A 15,407-nucleotide genomic window follows, 5' to 3' on the forward strand; every position below is an offset into this window, starting at 1 on the left:
TTTAATAAGAACACATGTATTTCCTTGTTAGATACATTAATCAATACTACTCTGACAATCATAATCCATACTGGCTATTTATAATAATAAAAGATCAACAGTGCTTTAAATACATCTTAAATAATCATAATAAGAAGAAGGGGAAACTAATAGGGAAGGAGAACCTTTTAACATAGACTACATAGTTAGTGAACAAGTTCCCATGGTCTTACAACAAACTCAAAACAAAAATATGTTCTTTAAACATATAAAATTTAATTAATAATGAAATTCTGTGTGGCCCGGAGTAGGTTCATAAACAACTGCCAAATCATTGTAATTGCAAAAGGGTCCCCTTATTCGAGCCTTTCTATACTTTTTCTGCTCACTGGATGTCCAATATACCATTGGGGGACGTAGTGTGCTCATAACCGAACGTTAATTCACTGTTTTTTGATCCAACCGCTAGAGTATAACTACATTTTTTACTTATATGATCCAATTTGACTTCCTATTGGGGTTTCAATGGCGTTTAGCATCCAGAATGGAGGTCTCAGGCTTAGAAATATTTAGAATCTTAACTTAAATTGTAAAATAGCATTTTTTGAAGTTAAAATGCAAAATATTCCAAATCTGTTAAATTTTAGTCACTTATGAATAATTCATGATTCTGCAAGAAATAATATTTTTTAAGGGATGTTCTCATTCTTTGGCGCAAGTTTTCCTTTTCTTTGTATTCAAAGTTGTAACAGGGGAATATTTATGTATTTAATTAATTTGAATTAATTCATGGAATGCCCAGATCTTTTATATTACTAATATTATGCCCCTATCAAATTTTGTTCAACTCACTAGATATATTGTCAGGGGAAATTATTGTAGGTTATTCGATAATTAAACAATTCATTACTAAACAATTTCATTGCAAGTAATTTTATAATATAGTTTATTATCATTGAAATTTATATTGCATTTACGCAATCAGACTATTGCATTATAAGAAATTGTCTCGAGAGATTCAATTCTATTTGGCAAAATATAAAGGGTGATTCAAAACAAGCGGGTTTTTCCAGTAGGGATTTTTTGACAGGCGCGCACGAGTTCTGTCAAATTCGTACGTCATTTTTACTCAGTATTGCTTTACAATTCTTCATGGGAGGATATACGTCACAATAACGTGTACAAACTGTTCAATTGTACGATGAAAATCAGCGTTCTGTGAAAGAATTTTTTCGCAAATTACGCCCAATTTGTGGTCCACATGATCGACCTTTAGAATCCACAATTCGCAGAATAATCGAAAAATTGAAGGGGCAGCAACTTGCTGGGATATCCCGTCGTCTGGTAGGCCGCCCGACATTCGTTTGCTTCATGTATTCAGTGAATGGGCTCTTGAACGTATTCAAGAAAATCTGTTTTTTCCGCGCCAAATTTTGTTCAGTGATGAGGCCCATTTCTGGCTCAATAGCTACGTAAATAAGCAAAATTGCCGTATTTGGGGTAAAGAGCAACCCGAATTGTATCAAGACCATCCATTATATCCATTGAAAACAACGGTTTGATGTGCTTTGTGGGCTGGTGGAATCATTGGTCCATATTTTTTCAAAAACACTACCGGCTAATAGATTACCGTCAACGGCAAACGTTATCGCGCCGTGGTTACAGACTTTTTGGTACTTCAAATAGAAGCACATGGTCTCCACGATATTTGGTTCCAAAAAGACGGTGCCACTTGCTACACAGGGCGCGTAGCAATGGACGTATTGGGACGTCATTTTGGTGAGAAATTAATTTCACGTTTTGGCCCGGTAAATTGGCCACCATGATCGTGTGATATCACACCTTTGGATTTTTTTGTTTAGGGCTACGTAAAAGCAAAAGTCTATGTGGATAAACCAGTGACGACTGAAGCATTGGAAGCATATATTGAGCGAGTTATTCGTGAGATTCCGGTCACAATGCTCAAATGCGTCATCGAAAATTGGGGTGAAAGAATGGGCCATTTAAAGGCCAGTTGCGGCCAACATATGAAGGGGATTATTTTCTATAAATAATTGTAAAGGATGGTTTTTTCGGTTCATAATGAAGTTTTGACCATAAATTAATATTTTATGTGTTTTATTTCTACAATCCAAAAACTGATCGTTTTGAATCACCCTTTACCTCGACCAACAGGTTGTGCAAGTGGATAGAAAGTACCTAATAGGATTAAAACTAATCGTCACCACTATCCTGAGTATCATGGACCCCTTCTAATATGTTATAAAACAACCCGGGTGACGGATTACAAAAGTGAACCACTTGTCCACAAGGGGGATCAAAACTTATCGCCGCAGCTATCCTGTGTATCAAGGCCACCTTCTTATATCCTATGATACACTGCAACCCACAGGTTTTGCAAGTGTACGACTGGTCCAAAAAGTGGATCATTACCCACCGCCATCTCTTCCCTGAGCATAAATTACCCCTTTTGATATCCTATAATACCCACACCAACGGATTGAGCAAAAGAACAGGATTATTACACAATGCCACCGTTTCTTAAGCATCAAGCACCCCTTTTCAATATCCGATAATACGCATCATCCTATGGGTTTTGCAAATGAACTGCTAGTAAAAAGGTGGGTCATTATCCACTGCCACCGCTTCATTGAGCATCAAGAGGCTTCGTTATTCACAAAACTCAAGGGATTGAACTATTTTTTGCATTATACTTAATGGAATCTGTAAACGTATGTATAAATTTGGTGGTGGTTTATGAACATCATGCAGCTTCTCTGCAACCGGAGGGTTCATGTGTTTTTTTAATACTAAAATGTAAGCCAAAGAGTTGGGCAATCAGATTGAACATGTTAAAATGTGAGTATATCAGAATGAACAACATTAACAAGTAAAGATCTATTAAAAATTTACATTAGAAATGTTGATCCTATTGAATAATATTCAAACTACACAGTTATATATTTCTTATAAGCTTTATTATTTTTTTTAAAATAGACATACACGAAAAGACTTAATTACATATACTTTTCAACATCAAATGTAATTATTTCAAGAAATCTTCTTTTTGAACTTACCTAATATTTTCTCTTTTTATTTTTACTTAATATCTCCCATACATACACACATTTACCAAATAAACTATTTTGGCAGTATGTTGTGCTAATATGGAGTTTGCTATTATAGAGGTCTCCCTTTTTTTGCAGATAAACTTATTTTTTTCGATTCCATGCAATTGCACAACTTAAAGAATTGATGTAGTTAGCCGCAATGTAACTTCCATTTCTCGGGAAACTTCATGAAAACTGAGGAATGCCTCCCTGCAAGGCTCAAACTGCTTTCTTACATTGAGCTGTTTTAAGACATTATTCTTTGTCTCTAATTTATAATATCCGTTTTTAGCAGTATGGATCACAACAACCAAGACGATACTTCAAACTTTGACGCACTGTCCTACCTCAGTCTCATTAAACTGCCTGAGGAGAGTTGCATAATTCTATTTGCTTCTTCTTCTTGTTTGTGATTAGCTCCTCTCTGTGCACTTGGCAAGGTTGAACAGATTGCCAATGTGATAACTTCATATATGTTGAATCATTTTCATTTTCCCTCAGGTCAAGGCCGGAAGGTTCTGATGCATGTCATTTAAGATCGCAGATGGAACAATTTTGTTATCTGTATACAGATTATTGACAGAATACCCATTTCTTGTCATCAACCGATGTTTTCTCTATGTCCTCTACTTCGAGCCTTTCCTGGTATATATTTCCACACATATCTAATAGATGCTACTCAGTGGCTGTATCACACTCTTTCGATAAATGTAAGCCCTCATGTCCGACCCTTATCAGATGCCCATACATTGCTTGGTATGAACTTTGCCCAATACCAGAGTGAACCCAGTGATTCTTGACATATTGAAACAACCATTGACCATCAGTCAACTTGCTTGTTTTGTGGTCACATCATAAGAATGTCTTGAATGTCTCAATTTGCTCTTTCGTATGACTCCTGAAATTGTGAATGATGGGGATTTCCCTACATAATTTTATTTCCACAACAAGTGAACCGAAGTTCAATTATATACTGTTAAAAGGGATCCTTAATGCTCAATGAAGCGGTGGCTAATGACCCACCTTTTTGACTAGTTGTGCAATTACACAACCTGTGAACAGCTGTGTATAAAAGGATATTAGAGCGGATATTTGATGCTCAGGATAGCGGCGGCTATAGGTTTTGAAATCACTTGTGAGCTAGCAGTTCACTAGCGTAACCGGTGGTCTGAGGTGTATTATAATATACACCTTACTAGGGCCTTACTACTCAGAATACTGGTGGCGATAGGCTTAGATGCACCTGAATTGGTATATCACCATCGTCTGTGCTCCAAATGTTTTGGTTGTGAAATGACTTCACTTCAATTCAGGAATCCAGGGATTGATTGCGTTTTGATCTCGAACCACGTCTTTAAAAAGGGACAAGATTCCTGCTCTCAAGAGAGCTACAAGTCTAAATAATGTGTTATTCACTAAGTTTGACTTTCCAGAATTGTCCACAATACTGCAATGAAACTCGGCAATAAAGAAAAGATACTGTGTTGTCTTGCAGTCCAAATATGTAGGTTACTCGATTCCATTTCAGCCATTAACGGGTTATGGTCAGAGAAACTGTGGGCTCTCAACCCAAACGCCAATGGTCTCCATGAACTCCCATTCCATTGCAAACAGAAACACCATTATGTGTAACGAATTATTGGTTATTCTCATGGCGGAGGCTAGCAAGGTTTGCTTTGATAAATCTTATATGATTTTCTGAAAGGCTCTTTGTTGCTCGCATCCCATATTAACCTTCGCATGTTTGCATGGTAAAGGGTCTACAGGGTGTCCACGATAAATTGGAACTATATTAAAATTCAACCTGCTTCATAAAAATGGAATTTGGAGTGTATTTGTTAATATGAAAAAGTTAGACATGATATTAAACAATAAATTTATTCAACATGTCCTCCCTCAGCAGCCACCATCTTCTCCATCCTGCCCCTACAGGATTTGCATGCCCTGATCCTTCCACGGAATCGAAAGCATTCCACTCCCTCGTAATGGAGCCCTTCAGGTCTGCGATGCTCTTGTGGCTGACCTTGCACACCTCCCTCTGCAACTTTCCCTACCAGTAGTAATCACACAGATTGAGGTCGGGGGAGTTGGAGAGCCAGGTGTTGCGATCCCAGAAAGTGATGTCGTGGGAGTTGACTCCCTCCCAGCAGCGGTATCCTTCATCCAGGGGATGACGAACTCCTCCATAATTTTGCAGTACCTTATCACTTTAACCCTTTCCTTGGGATTGAAGAAGAAAGGAGGCATCACCTCACCGGTACTACAGGTGACACCCAGGGTCATCACGTAGGCCGGGAACTTTGTGGTGAAGACTGTAGATACCTTTTCTCTCTCCTTGGCAAGACATCTGTCATTCTGGACGTTGTAGCTTCTGCCGACAGTCCAGTTCTTCTCGTCGGAGAAGAAGATGATTCTTTCTCCATGGCTCTTCAGGTCATTGAGGAGACACTTACCGTTGGTGAGCCTGGTGGCCTTCATGGATGCCGTGACGATGTTTTGTTTGGCCATTTGGTATGATCTGTACCCGAGGTCCTAATTTACAGCATTGGAGACTAGCTGCTTGCTCACTCCTCGGTTCTTGGCCAACCTGGACAAGGAAGTCCCCGTCGAAGCCTTGATGGACTTCCGGAGGCCTTTAAGGAAGTGGGGAGTTCGGGTTCGGTCACTTCTCATGGTGTGGGCCTTGCGGCAGACCTTCCCCTCAACCTCCCAGGCATTGAAGACCCAATACACGGTGGTCTTTGGGTAGTTAAGAAGCTTGTAGATAGCAGAGGGTTTGTGTCCCGCGCGATCCAATTCGAAGATGGCGTCTCTCCTTTGTTGTTTCATGATGACTATTGTTAATTGTCAAAACAATTTTGGTGGAAGTTATAGTGTATTGTTCAAGCAACCTTTTATATTAGTATGATTTAACCCCGAATATCCCCATTCTGGATATGGATGAAGTTTAAAGTAGTTCCAATTTATCGTGGACACGCTGTAGTTTGGCTGTATGTTCCACTAATTTAGGCACAAATCTACCTTAAGATTGAATCATACCCAATAAAGATTAAATTTCCTTCCTAGATCTTAAAGCCCAAGGGACTGGATGGTTTTGAATCGATTTTTTTATAGGTATATGCCATTACCACTAAAATGGTGGCCTAAGAAATCGAGAGAGGGCTTGGCCCAAACACATTTATCTATGGAGAGGCAAAGGCAGGCCTCTAACAATCATGAAAAATGTGAAATAGGGTATAGCGATGTTCATCAAGAAATTTAGAAACCACTAATTGGTAGTCCAAATATATAAATACACTGAAAATTAATGCATCCAAAAAACATGATTTTTTTTAGGCCAAATGATTTGTGCACGCATTCGAAAATGCCAATGGGTGTGATTGGGGCCGTCTTAGGGATGTCTTTGTCCTCGACTGGGATCTGATGATAGGCCTTGCAAAGGTTTAGCATTGAAAATATCGTGGATCTACCAAGGCTCTTATTCGGGGGTGGTTACTGATCGAGCTTTGACATACAGATGAGTCTACGAAAATTCCACCAGAATCGAAACTCTCTTTTTCAGTTATCTACTATGTGCACTGCCGAAAAATAAGGAGAAGAGGAAGGCCGTATTACACCAGTGTCATGTAAAAGTTGGACTTTGGACTTTAAGGAAGTCTAGCTTTCGCCCACTGAGCCTCCCAGCCTTGACAAAACAAGGAGCACTGGCTGTGATGATGGAGAGTGTTAAGGAGTGCTTGAATAGAATGCAAGAATCAATTTTGGAGAAGAGGAAAGTCACATGCATTCTCAACTGACTCAACTGGTGATAAGGTTGTTATACTCAAACTTCAATTCACTAGGGGTGTCATATTTAGCTGTGATCGTCCAAAAAGTGATTTCAATCAAAAATTGTTTCCCATGCAAAGGAAACTCTGTCACTGACGCCAGTTTGACGGAGAAAAAAATCATTTTTTATTTATTGATTGGCCTTTATTTGCACGCATTTAAACATTTACAATCTTATTATAATATAACACAATATACTCAAAAAATAATTTGTTAAAACATGTAGACAAACGAAAATTAAAAAAACCATTATTAAATATGGCACAATCAAAAGTATTTCAAATAAATAATTTATAAATAATATCCATTGGACGATGAACTAAAAAAAACTGGAATAATTTAAATCTTCAATTAAACATTTCCATAAAGATTAAAAGTATATAAAATGCCATCAAGGTTGTCTTCTTGTACTTTCTGGAAGTTATAGACTATGTATTGCCTCTTAGTAATAATTGCATCTACTCTCTTATTATTTGAAGTAGAGAGGAAATCTTCTTTACCAAGTTGTTTATTGAATAATCTACTAACCATTTTAATTACGTCACCATAAGTTTTAGATAAAGATTTACATTTCCAGAAAATATTATCGGTTGTCTCTTTTGAACATTGACAGAAGAAGCAAATTCCCCTTTTGTCATTAAAATACGGAGCCGTGCAGAATTATTTACCAATTTTTGTTCAGAACATATCGCAGACAATAATGACATTTCGAATGACTTGAGAAACAATTTATTCATACATTTTTTGAATAATAAAATATTTTGTGATCAAATTTAATCAATCTAGCCACCATTTGACTCAATGACACTAGTCAGGCGACGTCTGAAGCTGCCATAGACTTGCTGGATGTAATCGGCGTCCATGGAGGCCCAGGCCTGGTTAACAGCAGCCTCTAAGGCATTTATGTTATTGTGTCGTTTTTGCAGGCCTTGGTCTCCACGTGCACCTAGATAAAGAAGTTTAGTGGGTTCAAATCTGGCCTCTGAGGGGGCCAGTAGTCCTTGGGCCAAAATTACATGTTGTCCTTGAGCCACTCCTGAGCTTTCTTGGAAGCGTGGGTCGGTGCTCCATCTTGTTGAAAACCCCAAGGAGAGTTGCCGACCATGGATTTGATCCACGGAAGGACCTTGGACACCAGAATCTTCACATAATCATCCACTGTTAATATGTAACCAGTGGGGAACCATACCGGCTTCATGGCCTTCCCGTTGGAGACCACGAGACCCAACATCATCATCGAAGCAGGGTGCTTTGTTGTTGCCACATAGCGGTGCTTATCTTGCACATCTCCAAAGCTCACAACACGGTCATTTTGCCTGTTGAAAACAGGATCGACCATAAAAGTTTTCTCATCTGAAAAAATGATGATGCGTCCAGATGAGCTCTTGATATCATTCAAGATTTTCTTGGCACGCTCAAGTATGACTTCTCACTGACGTTCAGTTATCAGAGGGCGTTCAGTAAGCCTCAGGGACTTTCCTCCGGCCCTTTTCAATGCCCTTGAAACAGTTGATCTCGACGTTCCCATCTTTCTGGCCATGTCGACAATGGACCTGTTGGGAGTCCTCTTGAACACTGCCTTTACTTGCCTTGTTGAGACAGTGGGCTTCCTGCCAGCCCCAGGGGAATGCTTGAGATCACCCCCAGCCTCCAAGCGCTTGGAAACGTTGTAAATTGTCTTCAACGAGGCCCCAACCTGTTCCTTAATGTTGTTATGAGGCACTCCCACTCGGAGGAGGGCTGCAATTTCGATCCTCTTTGTTTCCTGATTGGACATGGTCTCACGTGTGGAAGTTGTTACGCTCTCACAGGAAGGATTTTTGTTTATTTTAACAGTAAAATAACGAAACAATCAGATTGGTTGCCACAAAACCTCTTAAAAAGTATATTTACATCATTGGTAAATAATTTTGCACGGCCCGGTACTTAGAAGCAACTTCGAGAGTCCTGGATAATTTTTGTAAATAAAACATCTTTTGCTCGAACTAAAAAAATTATTGGTGATGGCCTTAAGGCTTTCTTGCCTACGTTTTTAATGCTGCGTCGTACCAAATATGCGTTGAATTGTGTTAAGGTTAGTGGGTACATACACTTTCTCAAGTACGAAGTACTTGTGTAACATGATTTCAGTCTAAAAGGGACGACAGGACGTTTTACTGAAAGGTTTTGTCAAAAAATAGATGAATGAAAGACAAAAGCCATTTTATTCATTAGCCAATCTGTCAAGTTAACATCTGCAGCAATATCGGAGTTTATGGCACACATATAATTTTGGTTAATGCAACCTCTAGTTGGCATCTCCCATCGTAAAGATAATTCAAACTTTTCGACTACTTCAGCAGCACCATAACAAATTTGTTTGAAAAGCTCCGAGTATAATAACAATACTTTAAAGACATCCAAAAGTCCCAATTGTAGGCTTAGCTGAAATTCCACGTAGTTTAGCTTCCTATAACTTTCAAATCCAATAGAAGTTAAGAGTTTTCTATAAAAAAACGCAATCTATCACACTCAGGCCCCCAAAGTTCAATGGGTTATGGCCTCTTTGGTGGTTTATGTTTTTTTTTTTGTAGTCAATAATTTAAAGTAGGAATCTTCTAGACATAATATTTACCAAGTGATGCTGTTGTTGAAAGGTGTAACACGTAAGAGGTGCGTTACTTTAGGAATGATATAATTATTCCCTGCTATTCTGATCCTATCCTGTCCTTTTGAATTGAAAGAAGAAAAATAAGAAAGCATCTTCCAAATTCTCTTCCAAATCTCTCTCCCATTCATTTCGTAACTTCCTTCGCCTATCCATAATCCCAACAATTGTAAATTTGATTTAAATTTAAAATTAGGCCAAGCCTTTCCAAGTAACTGATAATTTCAGTTTTCTCTTCATTCGACAACAGACCAGATAATTTAGAAAATGAAGAGAGGACCCCAGATGTGTTTTGATTGATTTTAAAATATCATTGTTAAGTCGTCTGCATAACATAAACATGTTAAATTTGAGTGAAGCAATTGAAAGCCTTTTATTCCATCTCTATACTATGTTTCATATATTAGCCCATCAAGGCATATAATAAAAAGTATTGGGACAGATGATCTCCCTGACTAACGCCCCTGTTGTTCAACAAATATTCGAGTTTGTTTTGCATTTAATCATTGTACGAGTACGCACTAAGGTAACTGCAACCATACGAATTATAAAATCACCAAACTCTTTTCGGCACAGCGTTTTAATTATGTACTCATGAGACAAGGTATCAAAGGAAACCCCCCTTTTTGGATGTAAGAGGGCCTATCAGGCGCAGATAATGAAGAGTGATTCTCTAAACTGCATCTCGTGTCAGATAATATAAAAATATCAGGAGTTTCTAAAAATTTTAATAATCTAATCAAATCGTATTTTCTCCCCCAACTCTGAAAGGAATTGCAATTTAAAGACAAAAAGGAGATTATGATTTTCTATATAACTTTTGGAGTTGCTTATTACCTTTTGTCGCTATGTGTGATTCTGAAGCAAGTCAAATGTGACAAAAATCATGACGAAAGTGAGACGAAGAGGAAACTATAACGAAGGCGAGACGAAATAAAAGAAGATGTCTGACGGAGAAAATATTTTCATGCATACGAAATTTTGACGAAAGCTGACGAAATGATGACGAAGAATAATGACGGACAAAGACTATTTGCTGATGGATATTAGGTGAGATAAAACGAAAACGAGACAAAGACGAGACAAAACTGAAAATATCTGACGAAGTCAACACTGTTTTACAGCCATTTCGGCACTGCCACTGACGAGGAAGAGGTTGCCACCCATTGCCATTTTTGTTGTTGCTCCGATTGTCATAGAGAGATGGGTCAACAAAAATTCTTCCTCATTTTAGCTTCAGCTGTCAATTGGTTGCGTAATAAAGCTTCGTAATTAAAAAAAGGGGATTAAATCTCTTTTAAATACTATTGCAAGTTTTGGATACCACTTGGAATATTTATAATGTACTTAAAACGTCAAGACCTATGTATTTTTTCTACAACAAATGCATCTATTCTACATCAAACATTACCAGGTTATTTCTTATAATAGTGAATAAAAAACCAGGTATTTTTATTTCAAAAAAGATGTATTTAAATAAAAGATAATTATGATAAAATGTGTTGGAATGATATTCTTTTATAAATACATGGATAAGAAGACTTAATATTTAGGAAAAAAGTGAAATAGAATATGTAGGAAAAGATAAACGGTTTCTTTAAAAAAACAAACAAAGAAAATTGATTTAAAGGACTATAAAAGTAATATACATTTTCATATTAAATGCAATACTGAAAAAGTGACAGCGTGATTACAGGGATGTGTTTTTTTTTGTACTTGAAAAATTATTTTTTTAAATTTTATTTGGGGATTTTTTGATATTTAATCTTTTTATAAGTGAATGTGTCAATAATTTGCTTTTGTTGTTGGTCGAATAGTTAAATCAGGATAGTAAGGAGGGAAGGTAGAGACATAACGTGTGGGATGTATGTATTATAAAGATGCCGATAGCGCAGCCACCGGCATTGTTTGATAATAGAAAGAATAGAATTATAAACTCGTCAGCTTTAAAAAAGCTATATGTTAATAACAATTCTTAAGAGTGAAAGCATTTGTTTGTTAATTTTTTTTGGAAGATCATTTATTCATTTTGGGCAAATGAACTAATAACAATAAAATAATAGCAATACTTTGCAAACAAGGATGCAATGTTTTTTTGTATCTTTTGGTCTTCCCTGTTTATTTATTTTCATCTTGTTTGTTTTTTAAATCACTATTTAAAGCACCTATAACTCAAAAATATATCTGTTGTATATATATTTTTTTTTAAACTTTCTCGATGATTTATTTTACTATGATTAAAGACTCATGTGTCCCCTTGTCTCTAATAAAATTTTTGGCAAATGTTTCGTCCTGTAGCAGCTGAATAAATATATATATTTTTGAAGTAAAGTCAATTTGACGAAAAATATTTTCAATTCATTTTTCGTTGTTTGTAGAGATTGTAAAAATATGTTTATAAATAGTTTGTTCTAAGTAATTTTAAAAAAAGTAATAAAATTTTCTCTATAGATATATATGATATTTTGTGTTTCAAAAAATAAAATCACCCCTTTTCATATTTTCTTTTTGGCCGCGATGCCCAAGTTTTCTTGAATTCTATCAAGAGGGCTTTGGTGAGACAAAATTTCCTGGGGGATTATTAACTTTTTGTTTGAATGCATATGACTAATAAAATTTCTTGAATACAAAATACTAAATGATAAGAAAAGATAATCAAAGGAAGAGGAAGAAAAGAAAAATTCTTTGGCATGTTCAAATTAATCATCAGCACCTTGTTTGGCTAATGCAAGAAGGATCATCGTTAGCTCCTTTCGGGAAATTTTACCATCCCTATTAAAATCGCAGCCCTTTAAAATGGTATCCTCAAAATCTGCCAAGTCAGAACTATCGTAATCCTAGGGAGATAAGACAAAATATAAATAGCATTAACTCCCTAGTTTGTACATAAGCTTCTCATTTACTTTTTTTTACTAATTCTAGGAGATCTTTGAGGAAGCCATGAAGCTCTTCGTTTTCAATTGTACCATTCCCATCCTATATTTAAAAGAAAAGAAAATTACATTTTACTTAAAACAATGTCACAAATAAATGACTTACTCTATCATATAATGAGAAAACACTTTCGATGTCTTCCTTTGTCAATTTTGTTGATCCCTAGAAAAATAATCAAAACACTTATTATTAGAATATGCAAATAAGTATTCAAAACTCATCATCATGCACTATATTGATTACAAATTTAAATAATACGTATATTATTTGTTAATAAAACATGCAATTTACCAAATAAATAGAAGCAATGTATAATTGATCATTTACATAATTCTTGTCATTAACCTACACATACAGGTTACGTCTAATGTTTATGACGTAATTTAATTTATACAATACTTCTACAAATGATTACAAAGCATTATTATGTCATACGAATCATATGTGATAAATGAGCTTTTTAATCCTCCATTTGGTGCAAAAAAAATAATGAATACAATTGCAAATATATGACACAGGGGAACAATTATGGGGTAAATTTTGTAATAATGAATGGAAGAAAATAATCGAAATTATCTATGAGCATAGAATCCAAAACTGACTTTAGTTTTTTTCTCAGTCATTTGAATTCTAAAATATCTGGAATTATAGTAATTCGGGACTATTATCGTTCAGAATCATTTTTACCCTCAAAGCAATCACCAAATTAATAATAGGATTAATAAAACTTATATAAATGGGATTTCTTATAAGTATTTGGAATTTTTATTGATTCTGTATATTGTTCTGAACTCGATATATTTCCATTTTTATGCTGAAAAATGATAAAAAACGAGATTCTTCTTTAAACCCTTATAACTTATTCATTATGGGGAATATCATAGCTGATACTATAAAAAAATATTAAGTTATAATTCAAAAAAAGGTTTAAGAAATATGCATCTCCAAGGATTTTTTTTTACAATTTTGTATTTTTTAAGTAATTCCATATTGTATGGGGCTGTACTAACAAATAATCAACATTATCATCATATTTTTCCCGATTTCAATGCCAATTTCATGACGTCATGCGGCGTAAAAAGAAAGATCTAGGCAATCAAAGGAAGATACTTCTAACTTGATCATTCATCTCAAGTGATGTTCGATTTCGGATTTCGAATCCCACAGAAGACAACTGGAGGAGAATTCCACACAGGAAAACTACCAGACCTCATAGGAGAGTAGAGTTGACTCCTTTCTTGAGAATGCGTTACAAGGATCGAAAGAATGAGTATATATTATTAATATTTCAAAATGGGATCAATAAAAACCAAAAAAAAAAAAACTGGAATAAAAATTCTTAGAGATGCATATTTTTTAAATTCATATATAATTATACATTTTTAAAACAGTAAACACCAAAGATAGGCAAGAATACTTACTTCAGAGGGAGGAGTTAACACCACAATGACCTATTAAATAATAGCAGAAAAGTAGGAAAAGCACATACAACAGCTATTTTTCCTTTTTCCTGTTCGTAATTTATTTTTCTTATCACAAAAGCGGCATCCCCACTTTTGACCTTTTAGTGTTGTAAGCCTATTGTCTCATCAAAAAAGCGCTAAAACTAGGTTTATTTTTGCAAATTATAAGTATAATTTTAGTTTTTTAGAATAAATATATTCGTTACTTTCAATACAAAAATATTCTTAATTTCTGACGAAAAACTATAAAATCTTTGATTTTTGATAATTTAAAGTTCTTAGAAGAGGATAAGGATTCAAATTTCCAAAAATACAAAAACTCCAACTATGAATTAACCTGATTGCCCTTAGAGTGTTAAATGTTTTTATTTCTTTGCAAGATGCTTCCATCTATGTTATTAAATAAAGTCAAAAAATTCGTAACAATGCATTTATTCAGGATCTGGAAGAAGTAAAAGTTTGTTTCAGTTGTTGTGCACAACCCTGTAGGTATATGCTTATTAGAACGAAGTAGGACTTTGAAAAACAAGTGATTGGATCCCCTATATCATATTAAGCGTCATTCATCAATATTTTTATTCGAACCGAATTATGAATATGTATTATTTCTCTGAAAAGGTTTTTACCATTAATCATTAGAAGAACCTCTTCTATTTTTTTTCTTTTTTGTGATTATAGAAGCATGCTACTTTTAATACGACCCAAATTATATTTCATATAAAATAAAAAACTCATTCGTGCACTCTGAATCCATTTTATATTCATTAACTAAAATGAAAGATCAGTTACCTATTTATATATAATGTTCTTAATGAATCAAGCAATAATTAATCATCATATTTTTATGAATGCTTATGATATATTGATATGAAGGTATTTTATATCTATTGTTTGTATGGATACAGTCCTGATGTATCTTCAATATATATATATATACACGCAATTTGAATACTCGAAATGAGTTGCTCATAACAATTGAAAAAAAGAGATTCATGCATTTACAAATTTCTAATAAATTTTTTTAACAAGTACATATTAATGAATCATAACAAATTAAAATTTAGCACTTTTTTCAAGGACTTATAATTTTTTTTTTGTTATTTTATTTGAAATTCTACATATTTGTATATATAAAATGAATCTATGAATGATTTAAAACCTTGAACACTTACTCCAATTTCACCCTAAAAGATTTGAAAGAAATATATATTGGCATATTATTTATTTTTTAGGTATGAATTTTTAAAAAATCAGGGGATGAATGGGAGTTAATACAAATTGGGATCATTCGTAAGAAAGAAGGACTTTGGATAAGCAAGACTAGTAAAAGGGGGAAAAAATTGTTTAAAATTTGAAGATGAATCAACATAAAAATTTTAATTTATAGCTATGTGAATTAAATACACCTGTGAACAAAATTTCAACTTATCAAAAAAATGGATTGAA

General features: G+C 34.9%; 1 protein-coding gene across 1 annotated transcript in view; it reads right to left on the reverse strand.

Annotated features, from left to right (window-relative positions):
- Nucleotides 1-12,261: 12,261 nt before the first annotated feature.
- Nucleotides 12,262-15,407, reverse strand: part of Cbp53E (Calbindin 53E) — a 79,938-nt gene continuing 76,792 nt past the window's right edge. The window contains exons 10-12 of the mRNA XM_040716550.2: nucleotides 12,604-12,660; nucleotides 12,469-12,540; nucleotides 12,262-12,401 (exon numbers count right to left, since the gene is read on the reverse strand). Coding sequence (XP_040572484.1) covers nucleotides 12,264-12,401; nucleotides 12,469-12,540; nucleotides 12,604-12,660 — 267 coding nt within the window. The 3' untranslated portion in view covers nucleotides 12,262-12,263. The remainder of the gene's footprint in view (nucleotides 12,402-12,468; nucleotides 12,541-12,603; nucleotides 12,661-15,407) is intronic.

Source organism: Lepeophtheirus salmonis, chromosome 7 (genome assembly GCF_016086655.4).
Source record: "Lepeophtheirus salmonis chromosome 7, UVic_Lsal_1.4, whole genome shotgun sequence".
Taxonomy (NCBI): domain Eukaryota; kingdom Metazoa; phylum Arthropoda; class Copepoda; order Siphonostomatoida; family Caligidae; genus Lepeophtheirus; species Lepeophtheirus salmonis.